General features: G+C 42.4%; 1 protein-coding gene across 1 annotated transcript in view; it reads right to left on the reverse strand.

Annotated features, from left to right (window-relative positions):
- Positions 1-21,015, reverse strand: part of LOC147035287 (uncharacterized) — a 108,610-nt gene that overhangs the window by 34,704 nt on the left and 52,891 nt on the right. The window contains exons 5-9 of the mRNA XM_085896466.1: positions 18,037-18,138; positions 17,209-17,229; positions 14,875-14,924; positions 2,670-2,815; positions 2,229-2,299 (exon numbers count right to left, since the gene is read on the reverse strand). Of these exons, the coding sequence (XP_085752592.1) occupies positions 2,229-2,299; positions 2,670-2,815; positions 14,875-14,924; positions 17,209-17,229; positions 18,037-18,138 (390 nt within the window). The remainder of the gene's footprint in view (positions 1-2,228; positions 2,300-2,669; positions 2,816-14,874; positions 14,925-17,208; positions 17,230-18,036; positions 18,139-21,015) is intronic.

Here is a 21,015-nt window from a genome sequence, read left to right on the forward strand (position 1 = left end):
GACGGCGCGTGGTGAGCACCGCAGCCATACCAGGAAACTGGCAGAGTTTCCTACGTGTCGACGCAAACAAGGTGGAGCTCTTCACCTTCCTGTCCGATGTGCTGGTGCAGTCCTTCCATGACGAGGCAAAGGAGCTCGTAGTCACTGATGGTGAAGCAGTCATCTACCTTCCAAGGCAGGAAGATGAAAGCTCTCTGGCTCCATGCGGTCAAGAAGAGGCAGACACTCGCATCATGCTACATTTGGCCCATGCTGCAGAACATGACCACCGTCGGATTCAAGTTCAAACCGTAGACACCCACTTTGTCGTCTTGGTGGTGATGGTAGCCCAGGTACTACCATGCGTGGATGAACTCTGGATTGCCTTTGCAACAGGCAAGAACTACGGATACATCCCTGCCGATGAAATAGCTGCCTCCCTCAGTCCACAGAAGACATGTGCCCTCCCTGTCTTCCACGCCATGACCGGATGTGACACGGTATCAGCATTCGTGGGGCATGGGAAGAAATCTGCCTGGGCCACATGGAACTCATTTCCAGAACTGACAGATTCTCTTGCGACCCTGACCACCACGCCAGTCAACATCCAGGATGACACAATGCACTGCATTTCAAGGTTTATGGTGCTCCTCTATGACTGCACCAGTTCATATACAGACATCAACTCTTCGCCAAGAGGAACTCCGTCATGTGAAGAGATCAGTCTTCCAGGGTGGCTATGTCTGGGGGCAGGTCTTGGTCCCTCAACCCGTGCGTCCATCACCAACAAGCTGGGGCTGGCGGCAAACAGAGGATGGGTCCTACGAACCGCTCTGGACCACACTCCCTGAGGCTTCAAAAAGCTGCTTCGAGCTGGTATTGTACGGCTGCAAAAAGGCTGTAGAAACCGCTGCAAATGCAAGAAGGCTAATCTGCAATGCACTGGACTGTGTGCTTGTGAAGGAGAATGCCAGTAGACAGACACAGTAGACACAGACTGAGATATCGGCCTAGCTTAAAATGTGCAAATGCAAAGTCGCATTGCTTGTAAAAGTGTTGACTTCTTGATCCAGAGCCAGTACACTTGAGCTCAGAAACTCATATTGTACTAGACTGATGTATGCGTGCACCATGTGTCCTGGTAGAATGGTAGTAGACAGTAAACCTTAGCCGCTTCAAAGTGAAGTGTGCAATAATTAGACTACATTTTCTGAGTTTGTCATTATCCCGATTATCAGTTCCCTTTTCAAAATAGAGTAAAGTATGTAATCTATAATGCAATTTTTGTTGATTCCAAACCCATTGAATGTGATGAATATCATTTGACTCTTGTTCTCCAGGCAATAATGGGTACTTTTCAGCGAAAAGTTTCAGGAGAGCAGCAATTTACAAATCGAATAATGGATTTTTTACCGAAAATACTGGATCGTAATATTTGAATATGCCTTTTAATGGTCAATTTACTGAATTTTACACTTTCCTTATATCTACCACCAATTAAATAAGAAAATAAGAGCATATAGCCAATTTCGCTAAAGTAGAATGGCAGCCATTTTGGAAAATGGTCGCCGAAGCTGACCAAGGCACAATCTCGGGTGGCTCCATATCTAGAATTGTTCGGAATACATTATTCTATATGTGTACCAATTTTGGTGCTTTTATGCAAATTTGAACAATTGATCTGAAATATCAGACTTGCTGCAGGACTATATGGAGAGCTTAATTCCCCCAGAATGATGCACAGGTTAATCCCCCCATATATGGCATGTGATGACTTGTGTTACCCCTTCCAACAGAAAGCAGTGCTGTGTTATAAATATTTCCATTGCATTAGGGTCCCCTCCCCACCCTGAACCACAGGGACTATTTTTTAAATTACCGAAAACCTTACTGCGTCGACTGTGAGTGCAGCCACCAGTTTTAAACTGATTCCATCCACCGGTTCAGGAATGCACAGAAGTCAAACAAAGAAACAACCAACTAAACAAACAAACAATTCTCAAATTGAAGGATTATTAACAGACAAAGGATGATTTGGATACTCGATAATTGTTTGACATCACTTGAAAACCTCTTCTCCTATAAACCTCTTGTTTCACTTATAATGTGAATGTACATGAGCAGTCTGAGGTTGAGAAGATCACTTTTGCTGTTTGAAAACAGACAGAGAGGTCAACCCAGGACATTTTATGAATATTTAGCAACAGCTCTGACAAATAAATGTAACGTGAAGACAAGCAAAGTTTCACCTGGTGTTATTTTCCCAGATGTTTCTGTGACTTTGGCCATGAAAGTCGATTTTATACATGATCCATTGTTTCTGGAATAAGAAATCAAAGCTCACCATGTAGTGACAATTTTATCCTTGAAACATGTTTATTGAAACTGAAAACTCGACATGTTTGTTCAAAGGAATGTTGGTAGTAGGATTGATTAAGATTTCCAAAAAATGGTTTCATTTACATGAAAAAAGAGGCTGCCATACATCATAACTGTCCAAGCAATAGACAGCAACAAGGCCAATAGTTTAATGCATGTTATACGTCACAGTTAACACACTATGTTCGTTAAATTTGGTGAGTAAATATATCGCTAACTAGCACACTTTTTTGGTGGACGAGAGCTATTCTCATGTACTATGTGTTAATAATTCCATGCTGAATGTGAAGGAAATAAAAACATATACTTACATTAGTATTTTGGCTTTTGCGATAATTGCATTTTCCAAGGGAGCAAATCTCTGGACAATGTGGTGGCTTGATTGGACTTTTTTCAAGAGCTTACACATTTCAGGATGATCAGTTGATATTGCAATTGTGATCCAATAACCTGCATACTTTTGTGAAATAAAACAAAAAGTATTTCTCAATCAACCGCTCAACATATATGAAAACACTATGTGGAAAACATTTTGTAATGGATTTAAAACACACAGGGCCATGCACATTAATAAGTGCTCTGTGTCTACTTTCTAACATTTATTACCTCCACCACTGAAGGTGGACAGAGGTTAGGTATTCGCCTCTGTCTGTCTGTCTGTCTGTCTGTGCCTGTGAGCAGGATATTTCAATGTTACTAACAGATTCAGATGAAATTTGGTGGACTGGTTGGGTGTGTGACAGGACAAAATGTTTCGATTTTGGTGAAGATCCAGATACGGGTCTGGACATGCGAATTTTTGAAATTATTCATCACCAATGAGAGATTGGGACAAAAACTATATATAGAACGTTATCTCAAAAGGTTATGGATGGATTCGAACGAAACCTGGCAGATAGATTGCGTGTGTGTGAATGACTATTTTCTTCGATTTTGGTGAAGATCCGGATCCGTATATAAGAATTTTTTAAATTGATTCTTAACCATTGAGAGTTAGGGCCCGGAACTATATACAGCACCATATCACAAAAAGTTCTGTATGGATGATGACAAAACTTGGTTGATGGGTTGGTAAGATGAAAAGAACAAGCCAATTAGATTTTGGTTAAGGATCGGATACAGATCCAGCCTATCAGGGTATTCAAAATGTAAACTGTTCAGCCTGACGAAGGTATGTTCCCCAGTGAGTGCCATTCTAATAACTGAAGATATTGCCTCTCCATTGTCATTCTCTTAATCAACCTGCTAAATTTATACAGCCTCCACCAACTCCCCGTTACATTGTTGTGTCCATTCTCATCTTCAGCAATCGGTCACATACGTGCGTACGTTTGCTCGTGTCTGCATTTTGTTATTCGCTTTGCTCTGGAACCGCTTGTCAGATTGACACATTTTCACCACAGGAGCGGCTCATGTAGAATGTGTGAAAGATAATTATAATGTCATATGTAACGTGGTGTGGCAGCCATGCTGGAAAAAAAGGAGAAACATTGGGGAGAAATGTTGGGCCTCTGTATCTCCAAAACCGCTCCATGGAAAAAATTGAAACTTGATGCCTGTCAACTCCTCCCCATGTGGAATAAGTGTGATTTCTTAAGATGTCATAGGGTCCTTCTTTATGACATCACAATTGTATTGTCGAACGCGACATCGGATCAGCATAAAAATGTTTAAGGGTTATCTCAGGATAAATTGGTCCAGATAAATTTTTTTATGATGTCATCGGTGACATGGTTCAGCAATGGTCACGTTGATGTGGTTCCATTCAGCAACGGCCATTAGAATGGCACTCGCATCGGTCACGGTTCAGTCACGTAAAAAAGAAACAAAAAAAGTTCAAACATATTATTCTCCGAAACGGATGAACAGATCGAGGAGAAGCATTATAGGTATAACCACCTATCCATGAGAACCCATCCATTCCCCACCAATGACATCATCGGTCACATGGTTTGGCAGCCATATTGGATTTCCCAAAAACTTTGCAAAATCCTTCAAGAACGGCTGGGCAGATCGTGGGGGAATCTCACATCATGTTCACTAAGACTTGGGGATACCAGAGTGTTCATAAAAAAATTGGTAGATCACATGGTTTGGAAGGCATATTGGAATGAAGGAAAATACTTTTAACGTTCTCTCTCTTGAAACACTTTTATTTGTGGTTATTTATATCACCACTTCTCTCTCTTATGTGTTGTAGTTTCAAAAATTCTGGCAATTTAGGTGCAGCATAAGGTTGTCTGTGCGAGTCAGTTAGGTAGTTCCCAATGCACCAGGTGGGACATATCTAGTTTAAATTGTCGCACACACTGAAGGGTAGAGTTAAAACGTACTAGGTAGGGGGTAACTTCACCTGCATGTTACATGGTAGTGCTAATTGCAATGTTGTAATTTTTTATATTTTTTTAAATCAATGTCGCCAGCTGTTGGACGACTCGGGACGAGTCTGGGATAGGGAAAGGGGTAGTGTTACAGATTTCAGAATCCGGTCTGATGAATGCATCCACACATCCAGGTCCTCAGACAGTTATTTCCTTAAATGCATGTTCAGATTAGCCCCATTCCAATGTCTAATGGGATCTTAAATGTGATGCGTTGAGAAGGGTAAAGGATAGATCCCCTCTCTTCTGGGAAGCCTTTTTTTTTCTTAACGACAGACACATTCACACACATTTCTTTCGCGAGCTCTGAAGCCCGCCCTCAGTTTTCCTCAGCAACATTCTTTCACGAGCTCCGATGCCCACCTTTTTTGAGAGCGCATGGGTCGTCATGGTAACCATGCCCCAGTGGGGCAGGGTGAGCTTGGGGCGGACGGCACCCAGCGGAGATGGCCCGGGGATATAAAAACGAGCGAGAGAAAGCATGTGGTTTGTTCTGTGAGGAGAGACATTCTGAGATATGAAAAAGTGAGGAAAAAGTGAAAGAGGGACGTTCTGAAGAGAAAGAGATACATTCTGAAGAGAAAGAGATACGTTCTGAAGAGAAAGACACAGAAGAGAAAAAGCGAGGAGAGAAAAAGCAAAGGGTGAGAGAAGCGACCAAGACGCGGGTGTCTGACCAGCGCCGACGAGACAATTCGCCCTTCCGAGTGCTTCGGCAAGTGAGCGTGTGGTGCACATGTGGGTGTGAGCAGCACCGCCAACAAGTGAGGCACGGGTGGATCACCAACAACACCAGGATCTAAACACGCGATGGACGATCTCGGTGCCCTCCAGATGTCGACTGGCATTCAAGGCTGCCCCGCAAGAGGGTGCACGGCAAAACTGGGTGCTGGCGACGGAGGTGACACACACGCTCGCATTTTCAGGACGTGTTCGCTTCACGGACGACTTTCTGGTGAGCGAGATGATTCTCCCCTCTCCCCTCCCCCTGAATGATCTCTGGGTACCCTTGTCTGTGTACAGCTGTAAGTAAGTCAACCCCCAATAAGCATCTGCTCTTTGTCTCTTTCCCAGCATTTTGATTGATTTTGCTTTGAAATTCATTCTTCATTTACCTCAGCAAATAAAAGGTCCTTTTTATTTCTTTATTTTATTATTAATAAATTATTTGTCGATTTCCAACCTGTCCGTGTTTGTCCTTTCCTTCTATTGGTCCAGCATTGTTCGAACCAAGATAGACTGGGAGGTAATTACCACAGAATTGACCAAAAAATCGTTGGCACGCACCAGTGATTAAACCGCTCGGCTGCCCTAATTAAAATCTAATCAGATAGCATTGGTGCTTTGCTGAGGGTGCGCTCCCCGCTCAGGTGACCTCGAGTTAAACGGAATAATTACACGGCGGACACTGGAACTCATGGTTGACTGGGTGGCGCTCATGGTTTCAAAACAAACCACCATGTCATATCGTTAATTGTGAGCATTTCCCCAAGTCAGGCTCCACCGAGGAGAACCGGGGATTAATCCCCCTGTGTGACAAGCTGGTGTCTCGGTACCCATGGCCGCAACAATATATACACATGTACACACACATATATATATATATATATATATATATATATATATATATATATATATATATATATATATAAATACAGTATACACACACAAACGTGTTGTCTTTCTGCCATGTAAGAATAAAATCGGTCCATAATTGCCTCGATATGGTTTTGGACACAGACGCGCGCACACACACACACACACACACACACACACACACACACACACACACACACACACACACACACACACGGACATGAAAATTGAGACCAAATCCATGAGCCCCCGCTTCTGACTAAGCCCAATGGGGGCTAATAAGTAACGTGAGGTGGGATGGTGTCTGTAATAGTGATGGAAAACTGTATGTCCAAAAAAAAAAAAATTCTCAAAGCTGTGGGTTGGTCATACATATGGTAAAGCATATATAAATAAATAATGCTTCCTGAAAGCATACACAATCCTGCCTGCACTCTCTCTCCCATAAAGGGGTTCAGGTGTTTTTGAATATCCAGTATGTATTGAATACATTGATGCCAATAATGAGAGAATAAACAGAGGTAGCATGGAAGGGATCCGTGACGTGAGAAAGTTAAGCAACCCAGGAGGGTAGGGGGTAGTCTGGGAGGGATGTCCACCCTCCTATGGTCGGGAGATTTTGTTCATGTAAAAATAAACTTTTATGGCAAATTAAAACAGAATAATCATGTTTTCCTGCTGAATTTAAGTTTGTTTGTTTTTACACAATATGAAAATCTACAAAAATAAACTTAAATGAGACATATTTTGTGAAAGCGTTATTTTTTGCTGCAATTGAGCGATAGAATCAGAAGGCTGTTCAAGTATACAAAAAGTGGTAGACTACCTCCAAAATCAGTGGACTTGGCAACTATGCGAATATGAAAGCAATGTGTCCAGTCAGCCAGAGAGGCTCTGGATGGGCAAATGGACAGATGGAAAGATGCCCAACAATATAAGGCCTCAGCTGGGCTGAAGCAAAGTTTTGGGGCAAATATTGTCACAGCCATGGGGTCACGGGGGAACTACGATGGGATGGGCTGTCCGATCCGGACTCTCAGGCCGTCACACACAAATAACTTTGCATACACTAATCGACCACGAATGCCAATAACCTGGCCACGTGATCCAGTGTCCTCCGTGTGACAACCGTTTAACTAGGAACACGTGGTTGTCTTATTGGGGAATCAACCTCTTGATGCGTACTTGTGTTACTTGCCGTATCAGGTGCAGCCAAGCCGAGCTGCTAAATACACACAGGCTAATAAGCAGATTTTTGGGATAACATCCCAGCTAAGCTAAGGTGTGGACCATGCTAGACCAATGGAGGAAAAGAGAAAAATGAGCTGGGTACATTGATACCAGGCACATTTATTTAACAAGGTTAGGAAAGTTAGGGGGCACATTCTGGGATTTATTCACAAATGTACAGCAGGGTGTAATAGGAAGATGTGAGGTGCGAGTCGGTAAGGTTCGCTCTGAAAATAATAGTGGTTTCACTCTGAAAAGAACAGTTGGTCAGAAGTTGCCCATGCTGATTGCTCCTGTGTGTCCACAGTAGACAAGGAGATGGTGGAGAAAGATATGTAAGAGAAAGACCCAAATTGAGTGATTTAAGAATCTGTAAGTGTGACTGGTGGCTGCTGGATGCAGTCAAACTGGGCATCAATGAAATGGGAATGGTCCCGGCCCATAGTAGTCACTCACTCCGATTCCACACTTAGCCACGCTGAATCATGGCTTTACTCACTCAGTGCTGAAGCTTGCCTTTTTTGTGCTGTCTGCCGATGTCTGCTTACCCGGCGAGGTCTGTAGTCTGCCGCAGTCATCAGGTTTGTCCGGTGAGGTCTGGCATTTGGCAATATCTCATGTTATCTGGCTGAATTTTCTCCATTTATGTGTCCCAGGTGAGGGAGGAGTTAAGAATCGGATCAAACGGGGCTGTTGGAAATTTATAGCCCTCCCATTGGCCCTCAGTGATTATCCAATGCCTTAGCCATGCCCTTCCAGGCCACAAAACCAAAGAATGGCCCCGTTCGCTCATTGACTGAGCCATCCATCAGAGTTCCATGAATAACATGGAGCCAGGGTTTTTGAAACTGCTCTCCGGCTCGGATTGTACATTGGCCTCCATTCAAATGTGGTCATTTACGGAAATCCCAGCATTACCTGCATGCCTTTGAATGAACTCCCACACATATTCCACTTCAAGTTATGCCCCAAAACAACCCAACTCTTGTTTCCTCAGCACCCTTCAAGGCTGTGGTGAGCATTCAAAGAATAGTTGCAAGTTACGGCAGTTGTAGAGAGGTGAGAGTATGCTGTGGTGTTGTGTGAGGTGATTGTAAATGTGGTGTTGTGGAAAAGAGGAAGGGGTTGTTACAAATGGTGGCATTTTGGCGATGAAGGAGAGGTTGTTCCTTATGGTGGCATCCAGTTGAAGAGTGAGAGGTTGTTCCTCATGGTGGCGTTCCAACAAAAGAGAGAGAGGTTGGTAACTGCGGAGTTTGTAATGAAGACATTAACGCAAGTTGTTGTGGGAATTTTTAGCAAACATGTGGTGTGGTTGTGGTGAGCATTGTAACGTCATGGTGAGCAGAATGAAGGTCTGAGGTGAGTCGGCAGTTGGAAATTGGCATGCAGTTTTGAATGGGAAGTTGCAAACAGATGCAAATGAACCTCACGGTGCTTTGCTTGGTTCCTTTTTTCGTTATCGTCTGTGTGCGTGTGTCAGAGGAAGACCCAAATTGCTTGCTTGCGTGGTTTGTGTGAGAGACAAAGTGGGGTAAAGAGTGGAAAAAGAGCAGGGATTGAAGATTGAAGACCAAGCCAAAAGAGCCGTATGCAAGATATCTTTCCAATTTACCCACTAGACATATGGAAAGGAATAACTAAATGCATACTATTGAAATAATTGCCTTGAGATCACTGTATATTGTGTGCCATTGCCTTGGAGGAATACTGTTTTGCAAAACCGTGCCAACATTAACCAAGGTGTTAGCCAAATGCTTGCCTGGCAGCGTGGGGAGACTTTTGCATTGGGATCAGACATGAGCTGTCCCTCGTCAAAAGATAAAAAGACATCTTGGTTATGATGCAAAGGTGATTGATCTCCCTCACTTCTCTTGCTCTATTCTTTTGTTCCTCTCTTTGTCCCCCACCCCCTTCCTCCTCCTCTTTGCCAATTCATGGATTATGTTATTCTTCCCAGCTCTGGCATCATTCACCCATTATCAGTGGAGCTCAATGTTAAATATTTGGTGGGCACACCAGTGCATCCAATTTTCAATTTCTCGGCATACTGCTAAAACTTTAGGTGCATCACAAAAAAATGTCACAATTATCAGATAAATTTTGCCAAGTAAATCAGTCTGCTCAGGATAATATTTAACTAAAGGCTCGGTCACACCTTGACGTTTTAGCCAGCGATGGCAACGTATTAAAATGTATGTAAAACGCTGGCTTACGTTGAACTTTTGATGGTTTTTTTTAAAGATTCGGACGTATTCATAGCGACTTGGTCTTATGTATAAAGCATTGGTAACGGACACAGAACGTTTCGTTGTGTTATAGATAACTTATACCAACGAATGCTGAACCTGTTGTCGGCCTACACAACCGATGCCCAACGATAGTCTAACTTAGGCAAAGCGCGTTGCACGCATTGCCGACGATGTCGTGACGTAGCCTATTAAAAGGCTGACGCACAACGATTCGAATCATAACTGCCGTAGAAATGGAAGTGACAACATCGCGGTCACACCTTGGCGATCTTGCTCGCGTATGCCGACCTAAGAAAAATGTGTCTAAAACGTTGGGGCACGTCAAATACGGTATGAGTAAGTTTGGTATACATGAGTAGAACGCTAAAGTACGCTATCATAAGTCGTAGTAAGTAGAGTACGTCAAGAAATTTTAAACATGTTCAAAATTTTTGGACGTACTCGGCGTATGACACACGTTCCGCATGCGATGGGGATAAGTTTTACACACGATATGTGGATGCTTACACACGTCCACAAAGGCTACTTATAAGCTACTCATAAGTCGAAACACGTCGCGGTAATGTCTTTTTTACGCGAAACTTATTTCTAACTTATGTTTGACGTGCTTTGAACCAATTCTTTACGTAGTCCCAACACACATTGACGTATGTAGACGTATTCCAATGACGTCTTCCGGTCGACAAAAAAAATAAAAATGAACGTGTTTCTAGCTTACAACTGCCATATAAAGACGTGTTCGCAGCTGTTTTGGGAATTGGTATATTAAAATGCTGCTCATAAAAGGGGAACCCAACAGTGTTTTCGAGTCCTTTTTGAGTCGATGTCCATGTCAGCAGTAACAGTATCAGTATTAGTATTAGTATTAGTATTAGTAGTAGTTTGTTCATGTTGGCAGTAGTAGGTGAGTGTGAGGGGGAGGGTGTGGGTTATGATGGATCGTCCTTGCGTCCGCGTGTCCACGGGTAGGAGACATCTTCTCACCATTGTTCGAAGTTCTTCGCGGCTAATTTTTATGGGGCTTTTTCAACAATGAGCTATAGCTTGTTTTTACGATTTAGGTCTATTCATAATGGGTTGGACAAATGCACAATGAACTAATAATGTGCATAGAGCGCTTTGATTACTTATAGATACGATATACCAACGAATAATTATCGTGAAGCCGGCGTTCACAAACGATGCCCAACGACAGCCTAACATCCATATTGTGCGGCAGTTTATCTTTGCCGGTGACGTGGGGTTTGCTATTCATAGGCTGCCACTCAACGATTTAAATGGCTGCATCTCCACTATTGAAAGTAGACGCTTGCGCTCAACAATTGGATTTTTTTTTACACTCAATGACTTTTAAACGGTACCACTCAGCTATTTTCATTGTTTACAATGAACGATTTAAATTGCTGTCACTCGCCTTTGTTTTTTGACGCTGGGGTTTGGAAATTTGAAGCGTTTCTTCTGAACGTGTTAAAACGCTCAAACTTGACTCTTTTAAATAGACGCTGCCGATGGACAATTGGAATCATAGCCAAGCTCGACATCGAAGTGTGAACATCCTCGTCATGCCGAAGAAAAGTTTGAAGAATGCTTCAAATAAGTGTCCTGGCCGTGGCTGTGGACGCTGATGCAAGGACGATCCATTATACCGACGTCTTTCAGCCTATGAGTAACTTCAAAGTAACGTCTGTCGATGTGTGGCAACGATCGCGTAACGTGCCAACAACACGTTAATCATAGGTTAGAAATAAGTTTCGGGTACGCTAAACATTACCTCGGCGTGTCTCAACTTATGATTAACTTACAAGTAGCATGTGTTGACGTCTGTCAACGATCGCAGACCGTGCATACAACTTGTGGCCAGCGTAGCGGAACGTGTGAGTCATACGCTGGCATACGTCGTGAAATTTCAAGCATGAAAAAATTTGAGGACAACCATAAAGTACAACGTTTAAAGCCAGCGTACAACGACGTATGGCAGTGTTTTTCAACGTGCTCTCAATGTTATCAAAACTTACCCATAACGTATTCAACGTGTGCCAGCGTTTTAGAAAAAAAATTCAAAAATCGGCATACGTTGGCTAAAACGTCAAGGTGTGACCGGGCCTTAAGCTGCAACAAAAATAAATATTTTTTTTAATCTCGAATTGTCTTCATCATCATCTTATTAAAATATACCATTTCTTGTCTGTCTGTTTTTCTTTCTGTCTGACAGATTTTTTGACCATGATGCATTTGGTCGTTACTTATCCAATCTCAACCAAACTTGAGAGGAGGACTAAGGTTCACACGATGGAGGTTGTAGTGACTAAAATTGATAACCTCCGCAAGGATGTTTTTCACTTTGCGCAAAATCCATGTTAAGGTGTATATCCCTATTAAGGTGGCGATAATCATAGCATTTTCCAAGGCTGCTTCAAATTCAAAAGTAATAACAACACAAATGATAATAGTATTAAATTAATGTTATTAATACTGTTACAGATATATAAACCCTATCTTGAGATTTAAACAGTCGCTTCTGCTGTTTAACATAAAACTGAAAGAAATCTGGAGAAATCCAGACATCCCTTCGGCATGCTATGCTTATCGCGTCCACCAAAGAATAACGGACCTGAGACTCGATCTACTGTAATCTATATACCCCAGAGAGGATAATAACATGACCCTTCCTATCGCTCCCATCAGAAGTAGGTGTACTAATTAAACAATTCAGAGATTCCACATAATATAGAATAATACAAAGCCCAAAACAAAAAAATTGAGAAGGAAGAAGAGGATGAAAATAAGGATAGGGAAGTAAATTCCTCAAAATCTTCTTCTTCTTCTTTCGGCTGCTCCCGTTCGGGGTCGCCACAGCGGATCATCCGTATGATCCGCATTGTGATTTGGCACATGTTTTACGCCGGATGCCCTTCCTGACGCAACCCTGGTCGCCTCTTACAACACAGGGATATGGTACACCTATTTTAACCGGGGTATACACCAGCCCAGTAAACTGGTACTCATTTCGCCGACCTCGGAAGGATGACAGGCTGAGTCAACCCCCTGGTGTATTAATTCAGTGGCCCAACGGGGCTTGAACTCAGGACCTCTTGGATCCCAAGCCGCTGCCCAAACCACTGCGCCAACACCAGGCTTAAATTCCTCAAAATGTATTTGAGAAATATTCATGGTTCCTGATCTAAATTGGTACCTTCATGGAAAGAATTCACTCTTTCTTCTGAGCTATTCACTTTCACCCTCACAACCTCAGTGGTGTACAAGGGTGTATGCACACCTGAAGTGAATGTGCAAAGTCGAGGTGAGCAAATTAAATAGGTTCAATATTAGTGGATATTTGCATACCAGTTGCGAATGAAATAGAAAAATTAGAGAAAACAATTTTTGAAAATAGAATCGATCAGGATCAATATTTTTAGTCATTCAAATCAAACATATTTGATTTGATCACAATCATGTGATTATACAACGTCTTCACACAATGGCATTTACTACAGAAGAAAACATACCTGGAAAGCACTATCATATTCATCTTTATTGCTGCAATGAGATAAACTTATTACCTTCGCATTCTGCGAAGGGTTATGTATTGGTCGCCGTGTATTTATTTATTTGTGAATATGTGTGTGTGTGTGTGTGTGTGTGTGTGTGTGTGTGTGTGTGTGTGTGTGTGTGTGTGTGTGTGTGTGTGTGTTTGTTTGTTATTCGCAAAACTCAGAAAGTATTACACCAAATCGCTTGAAATTTGGTGGGATGATGTGTTATTATCCAAGGAACATTTGATTAGATTTTGGGAGCGATCGGGTCAAAGGTCAAGGTCAAGGTCACGGAAAGGTCAAATTCGTATTTTTACCATAGCGCGGTCAATTTTGATCTAATTGGCATGCAACCGATGCCAAAATGTTCAGAATTCATTGCCCAATCTTGTGATGGGTGACATGACACAATTACGTCATTACCCTTGTTAGCAGTTGGGGGTCAAAGGTCAGTGGGGTCACGACCTTTCAAAATATGCGATTTTTGTCATAACACGGTCAAATCAAAACCGATTTGCATGAAACCAACACCAAAATGTTCACTGTTCTGTTCCCCCCCACTCTCATGCCAAGAACAAAAAGGTAGTGGAGGAAGGTATTCGCTCTACCGAGTGCCCATTCTAGTTTATAGCTGTAATAAGATTCATTAAGATGTGGAAAACTGAAGGATATTTTTTCGATAAATTAACTGCAGGGAAAAGTTACCCTCATGTCCCTTTAAGCAAAATGAAGACCCTATGTAAATGGTATGTGGCAACCACACAGAAGGAAAGGGCTAAATGGCCTCTCCTTGCTGCTGTCGAGGCTCCTTGTACTTTTGGGACCGACTTCCTGATACAGCTGCTTGTCAATTACGTACAATATGTGTCCAATTCACAAGCAGTGTACAAGTGCTATTCGAGTGTCCATTTTAACCCAGACAGAATGGATGAGAGCAGACATCTGCATATTTTCTCAATGACAATAAGTTGTGAGGTTTAAGTTAGCATGACAATAAACCTTTGAAAACAGGTTTTTACTGAATGCTTCAATTCCATGTGTATGTGAACTTATTTTGGCTTGAGGAAGTCTGTTGGATAGCAGAAGAAACATTGCCTGCGATGAAGTCTGCTCTCGGCTGCTTGCAACAAAACTGACAGGATGTGATTTTGGTTGAGTACATCATATTTTAAATATGTATCTACAGATGCAGTATGTATGAATTTTAATGATATACCAGGTGGCCCAGAAGTAATAGTGCAGTTTCCAGAACAAGTCACTTCACTTTCATTATTATTTTATAATTTATTATTCCTATTATTATTTTGACTGTTTATTGATTTTTATTTGACGTTCTTGATTGAAAATTATTTTGATTGTGGAATTCCCAAAAAGTGCAAGAGTTGAACCATGAAGGATCTTTTTCTGCTTAAATGTGAATTCTATGAATGCCAGATTACTTCTGGGACACCCAGGTAGAATGTTTTTGAATGCAATCTATTGATTTTTTTTCTTTACTTTTTCATCCTTAACTATCCTTACCTTGTCAATGCTGAAGGGATCTTTACTACAATTGGTTTTCTCATAATGAACTGCAAGAAGAACAAAGGCAAATCATCATCAGTTGAGATTGGGCACTGATTTTGTTCCAATGGAAGATAAAAACAATGCATTTTCGAGATAGAGTAAATTATAGTGTTGGGAAGAGAAAGAGTGATTTCAATAAGTATTTGTTGCAAATAAAGATTTTTAATGAGAGTTGGTTGTTTTGCACCTAATTATTGTCATTTAATTCCCTGACCAGGCAAAGGCCTGTTATAGCAAACATGCGCCCATGCAGGCAAACAAGAACACACTTAGTGTCTTGTGTGGGGACAATCATTATTCAAAGAAAGATGTAGGGATGGTTTCACATGATCATTTCTTATGACCATTCCTCCTTGTTTACATACTTTTTGGAGGAACATCCCGACATCGTTTTGCATTAAAAAAATGTTTTTAATAGTTGTTTCTTTACTTTTATAAATGTGTTTACATGCTGGAGATTCTTGGGATTTGTGTTCTGGCAAGCACGAGCAGTCCCACTCTCTCTCTCTCTCCTCCCCCCCACCTCCCCCCCCCATATCGGGAGGAATGATATGGGTGCAGAAGGGAAATTTGAAGTGGAGTCCACGCTACTGAAGCTAATTAAGTGACTAAATTGATGTGACAGTAATTTCTGGTTATAAGGGACATTTTCACAAAAGCGGGTCAGGTAACGGTAAAGAAGTTCAATATGTGTGACATATGAGCTTACCTTATGATACTGTCAATTCGTCACTTCTGGCCGTTTTAATTTCGCTCATAAAATGGCGGCAGAAAACTTTTCGCTCACGTGACTGCTTGTGGCGACTCCTGGTATTAGAACTCCGAACTGAATAAAAATTCTCGGACAGTCTTTACCGTTACCTGACCCACTTTTGTGAAAATGTCCCATAAAGTGTTTTGCCAAGAGTGTGTGACAAGAGCGCCTACGTTATCTTAATTAAAGCTCAGGTCAATAGGATGAAAACTGCTTGTTTTTCAGATTGAAATGGATGATTTTAGAAGTATGACCTGAGTTGACCTTTTGATCTCAAAAATAGTTGGTTTCCCAATTCAGTGATATAATATGCAAATACTGTTGAAATTTCAAGTGAATCGGATGAAAAATGACAATTTTAGAAATTTTACCTCAAGATGACCTTTGATCTTTGATCTAAAAATCAATATGCTTCTCAGTTTAAATTATCTCGACAAACTGGTGAAGTTTTGTGAAGATCGGTTTCAAATTGTGACCTATAGGCAATCAACAAACAAAAACAGACAGACAGAATAACAAAATCGACTGATCAATATCCTTGAAAAATCTTCAATTTTGCAAGTACCAGGCAGACAGAGGGTAGAAAACATAACCTCCTTCACTTAAAGTGGCGGACGTCGTAACATACAATTGGAATGTACCTTTTAAACCTTTTAAACCTTGATACCATCTTTGAAGCCTTTAGGCACACACCATGTAAACATCTATAGCCTTCTGGAAAAACTCAGACTACTTTTTCAGTAAGTAATGAACAAACTCGATCACCCAGATTGTGTGTACTCTGCCTGTATATGTACCCTTTCACCTGTTCGGGTTCTCATTGTGGAGTTACTGATTGGAAAGGTGACACAGTCAGCCAGAGCATGTCATTGCCTGCAATCTGGCCACAAATTTGACTTCGATGGGACCCTTGTCCAAGACACGATTGAGGATTTATTGGTTCTATTGGCTTGGGGTTTTTTGGCGTGAGGAAGCCAGCTGTAAAGCTGGTGAAACGTATCCTGAGACTGGGTCTGCTCTTCCTTATTACTAAAATTAGTGGAGTCGATCTCGTTTTACTTTTGGTTGGAAGCGCTTTCTTCTTCTTTAAAAAAAAAGAAAGAAAAGTATATATGCATCTGCATATGTTTTAGTATCTGCCTGATGGAATTTCAGTTCTCACCTTTTTATTTTTCCATATCCCATATTATATATATATATATATATCCATTTCCAATGGAAGTTATAGTGTCATGCTGAATTACTATTTCAATTTTCCAGCTGTTGCAAACTTATTGTTGCAAAACCAGAAGTCATGGCAATAAGTGTCACATTCAATAAGTGTAACATTAAATACCTCTTTTGGGAATTGTATTTTCACTCTTCCATTAAAGGAAGTATATTCTGCTTCTTTTCAACACGTTTATCATTCAATTATATAAACAGTGTGAAACTAAATTAGATGCAATTTCTCCTTTATGGTTTGTGTTTATTCATCATCAATTGTAATAGTTAATCATAATAATTATTATTATTATTATAGAAAGCCTTCTTACCTTTGCTGTCTTCACAAAAAGCTGCGAAAAGATAAGAGTAAGTGAAAGGGTCATTACATGTTTTGATAATTTCATTACAGTGTTATTTTGTCCAATTACTGCCTACAGCCTGAGTTTATTGCCAAAAAAAATCACTTTTCAACATTTCCCTCTTTTTGACCAACTTTTACTGTCTGCCCTTATTTAACATTAACATAGTTTTCAGGCAGTTTTGGTTGCCTACTGCACAAATTTCACAATGGGTCCATTGCTCAGTTCTCAAACAGAAGAGCGATACTCACGATCACTGCAGTGTTAAAAAAAAGTGTTGCAGTGTCACTCTCGTTACTGATTAAAGGGACACTTGGGGTTATATTCTGTTCAACATTATTGTGGAACAGCGGCACTCATGCTCATGCTCTGGACCAATTAGGTCCACAAGCTTAATGTCTTTTGTTTGAAAACTGGAGTAAAAACTAATGGACTTGGGGCTCATCAGTTTCCATGACTGAGAACCAACTATGACCAGGTTGCAGCATTGTCATAATTTGCTCCAGGTCCGTATATATATTTTTTTAATTTGGCTAGGGTACTTAACCACGAGGGCCATCTCTTATTCGAAAGGCAACATGGGATTTTTCGCAGAAACCAGTCAACAGTACAGAGTACAGGGAGGTGTGCAAAGGCAGGAAAGGAGCACAACCTGTAGGAAACAAAAGAAAACTTAATCTATTTTCTGAGAAACAAGTGGAAGAGTTTTAAATGTATAAGCATGTCAACATTTTCATTATGTATTGTATTAGCTGCAACAACTATTGAACATTGACCTGATGGCAACTCAGTTCTCACCGTTATTTTCAAAAACGAATTTCTCTTCATTTGCCAAGTTTGCCTGAACCACTGCTTTGTTGAATTCTTCCATTACATCTTCTGTAACATGGGGTGTCCGTGCTGTAACAAACAACATTTGTATGGCATTCCATGCTGTTTCATACAGTGCGAAACAAGCAAAGCTGTAGTAGTATTTTTGGAAAAAAAATTCAATTTCTGAAACCCTTTGTTCTGCATTTTTTTCACAAAAGTAAATATAAATGAAATTCTGCACACATAATTTAGCCTTTTCACAATGTTTCAGCCAAACAATCACCATTATTTTATTTTTCCATTTCGACATTTCGTCACAAATTTATTGGTAAGCCCTTGGATAATATGCACATGTTCATATGTTATATTTGGTAAATAATGCAAATAATATTGAGAGAATAATTGAAGAGTGGGTAAACATTATCATGTTTTCAACACAGAATTATTTTCCTCCTTGTCCTGCTCGCCATTTTGGAACTTGAAGCTCAGAACACAGAATTTTGTTTCCACATTGGCTATAGCCAGTCAGAAAACCTCAGGAGGGCAAGCAAAGCAACGAACTGTTTGCTCAGCTTCTCTGGGCAGAGATAATGGGGGATGGAATGCAACCCATCCACCTTGCCCTACCCCTACCCCCTCTTCCCCTGAAAGCAATGAATGAGAACAAGATGAGAAAAATGAGAACAAGCAAAAATGAGAATGGCCAGAGGGTATAAATTCAAAATGTGGAGGGAGGTGAATATCTTTTAGATATGAAGTATTGACAAAAATAATGGATGCTTTTTTTTGAGATTTTCTACATTGGGAAGGCTGCAATAACAGTCTACCTGGGCTATGCATGAGATCTCAGGATCCAGCACTCCTTATGCTTATTGTGTATGGCCAATATGGATTGCACTAAAGTTTAATGTCCAGGTTCTGCAGCCATGTGGCTGCCTCAGGGGTGAGTTGGTGTGGAGCTAAAAGTCCTCCTGATAACTTCTGCAAGGGACAGGGTGACATGATGTGCTCCATCTTCTGAACTCCTCCGCAGTCAAAGAGTGCACCCCCCATCGGTGGAGGGTACTACCACAACAGTCCTGTCCAGTGTGAAGCCTGTTGAGGGCTGTCCATTGCCTACCTATGTGAGAGTGTGAAACCGGGTGGAGGAATATACAGTATATTTATTTCTGGATACTTTGCAATGCTTATAAACGACTGGAGATGCCAGCATATAAACAGAGAGGCCCGGAGAGCCTCCAGAAGGCAGCCGATGCTGCCGCCTGTTGGGAGGCAGCAAAGCCGCTGGCTTGAGGAGCCGAGCGGCATGTGTTGGCGGTCTGGCAGGTGGGCCCCGTGGACAGCCGTGCATCGGGAGCTGGGTTGGTCTTGGCTCCCGAGTGGAGCTGGAGGGAATGGTCCGGGACATGGTTGACCACCGGTTAGCGGGGTCTGGGACATGGCAGGCGGCTCATGGGTGGATGCGTGGTGGGCCATCACCAGATACTCCAATTTGGAATTGAGGAAATGCCATTGGGGGGGGCATGGGCACAGATGAGAGGGTGGAGCTGGAGGCTCCCAACTCCGTGGTCATTCCCCCGGGTACCGAGGCAGTGGTCCCGGCCCGGTGGCAGGCACACCCAACCTGGCAGGGCTCCTGCGGCCTGGCCGAACTACTGGCGGGGCAATCGACCCCGGGTTTAGTCATGGGCCACACCCTGGTGATCACCAACGGGCCCATTGTGCCCGTGCAGGTAAGAAATGTTAGCATGGAACCATGCACTATAGGACGGGGCATGAAGGTGGCAGATTGCACCCCAGTGGTACAAGTTGCAGAGCTGAGGGACGAGAACATCGAGTCGGACCGGCCCTAGAGGGGGTCTCCAGAGTCTGTTAGGAATTGGCCCGATCCCATTTGCGAGATGGTAAATCGGAGTAGTGTAGATTTGGAGGACGCCCAGCGGAAGGCCTTACACAAACTGGTCGACCGACACATATAAATCTTCTCCCTGCCGCCCGAGGATATTGTACGTACGGGCCTGGTGAAACATCAGATCCACACTGATAGGGCCTGGCCTGTCAGTCAGCCCGCTCGACGGCTCCCCTGGAGCAAGAGAGAGGAACCTGATGAACAACGAGAAAAGATGCTCAATGCAGGTGTCATTGAGCCCTCGGGGAGTCCTTGGATGTCACCGGTTGTGTTGGTAAAAAGAAGGATGGGACCACGCGTTTCTGCGTGGACTATCGCCAACTTCACAACGTGACACTCAAAGACTCTTCTCTCCTGCCGAGAATTGACGATAGCCTCGACGCCGTTTCAGGCTCCAAATGGTTCTCAACCTTGGACGCCAAGAGTGGGTATTGGCAGCTGGAGATGGACCAGACGGGGAAGGAGAAAACAGCATTTCTTCAGGGAAGGGACTGTATCAGTTCACTGTAATGCCATTCGGTTTGTGCAACGCCCCCGCCACCTTTGAGAGATTGATGGAACGTTTGCTGGGCGGCATACCATGGCAATCATGCCTGGTGTACCTGGATGACGTCCTGGTACACGCTAAAACATTTTCCCAGGCAATAGCTAATTTGGACCAGGTGTTTGGGCGCCTCAGGCAGGCAGGGTTGAAGTTGAGCCCAGAGAAATGTACTTTGTTCGCAAAGGAAGTGGCCTATCTCGGACACGTGATAGGCCGCGATGGGGTGAAAACCGAACCAGGTAAAATTATGGCAGTGGAGGAGTGGCCCGTACCCCGTAACGTCAAACAGGTATGGGGGTTTTTGGGTCTCTGCTCCTACTACCGGTGTTTTGTGGCAAAATTTGCGGACATAGCACGGCCCCTTCACCGGCTTACAGAGAAGGGGTCGAGATTTAATTGGACAGGGGAATGCCATCAGGCCTTCCTCAAATTGAAGGGGTGTTTGACATCCGCACCCATTCTAGTATACCCCACCGATGACGGAATGTATACCCTGGACACGGATGCAAGC

The sequence above is a fragment of the Eptatretus burgeri genome, chromosome 1, assembly GCF_056783735.1.
Source record: "Eptatretus burgeri isolate ZD-2024b chromosome 1, Ebu_testis_v1, whole genome shotgun sequence".
Lineage (NCBI taxonomy): Eukaryota > Metazoa > Chordata > Myxini > Myxiniformes > Myxinidae > Eptatretus > Eptatretus burgeri.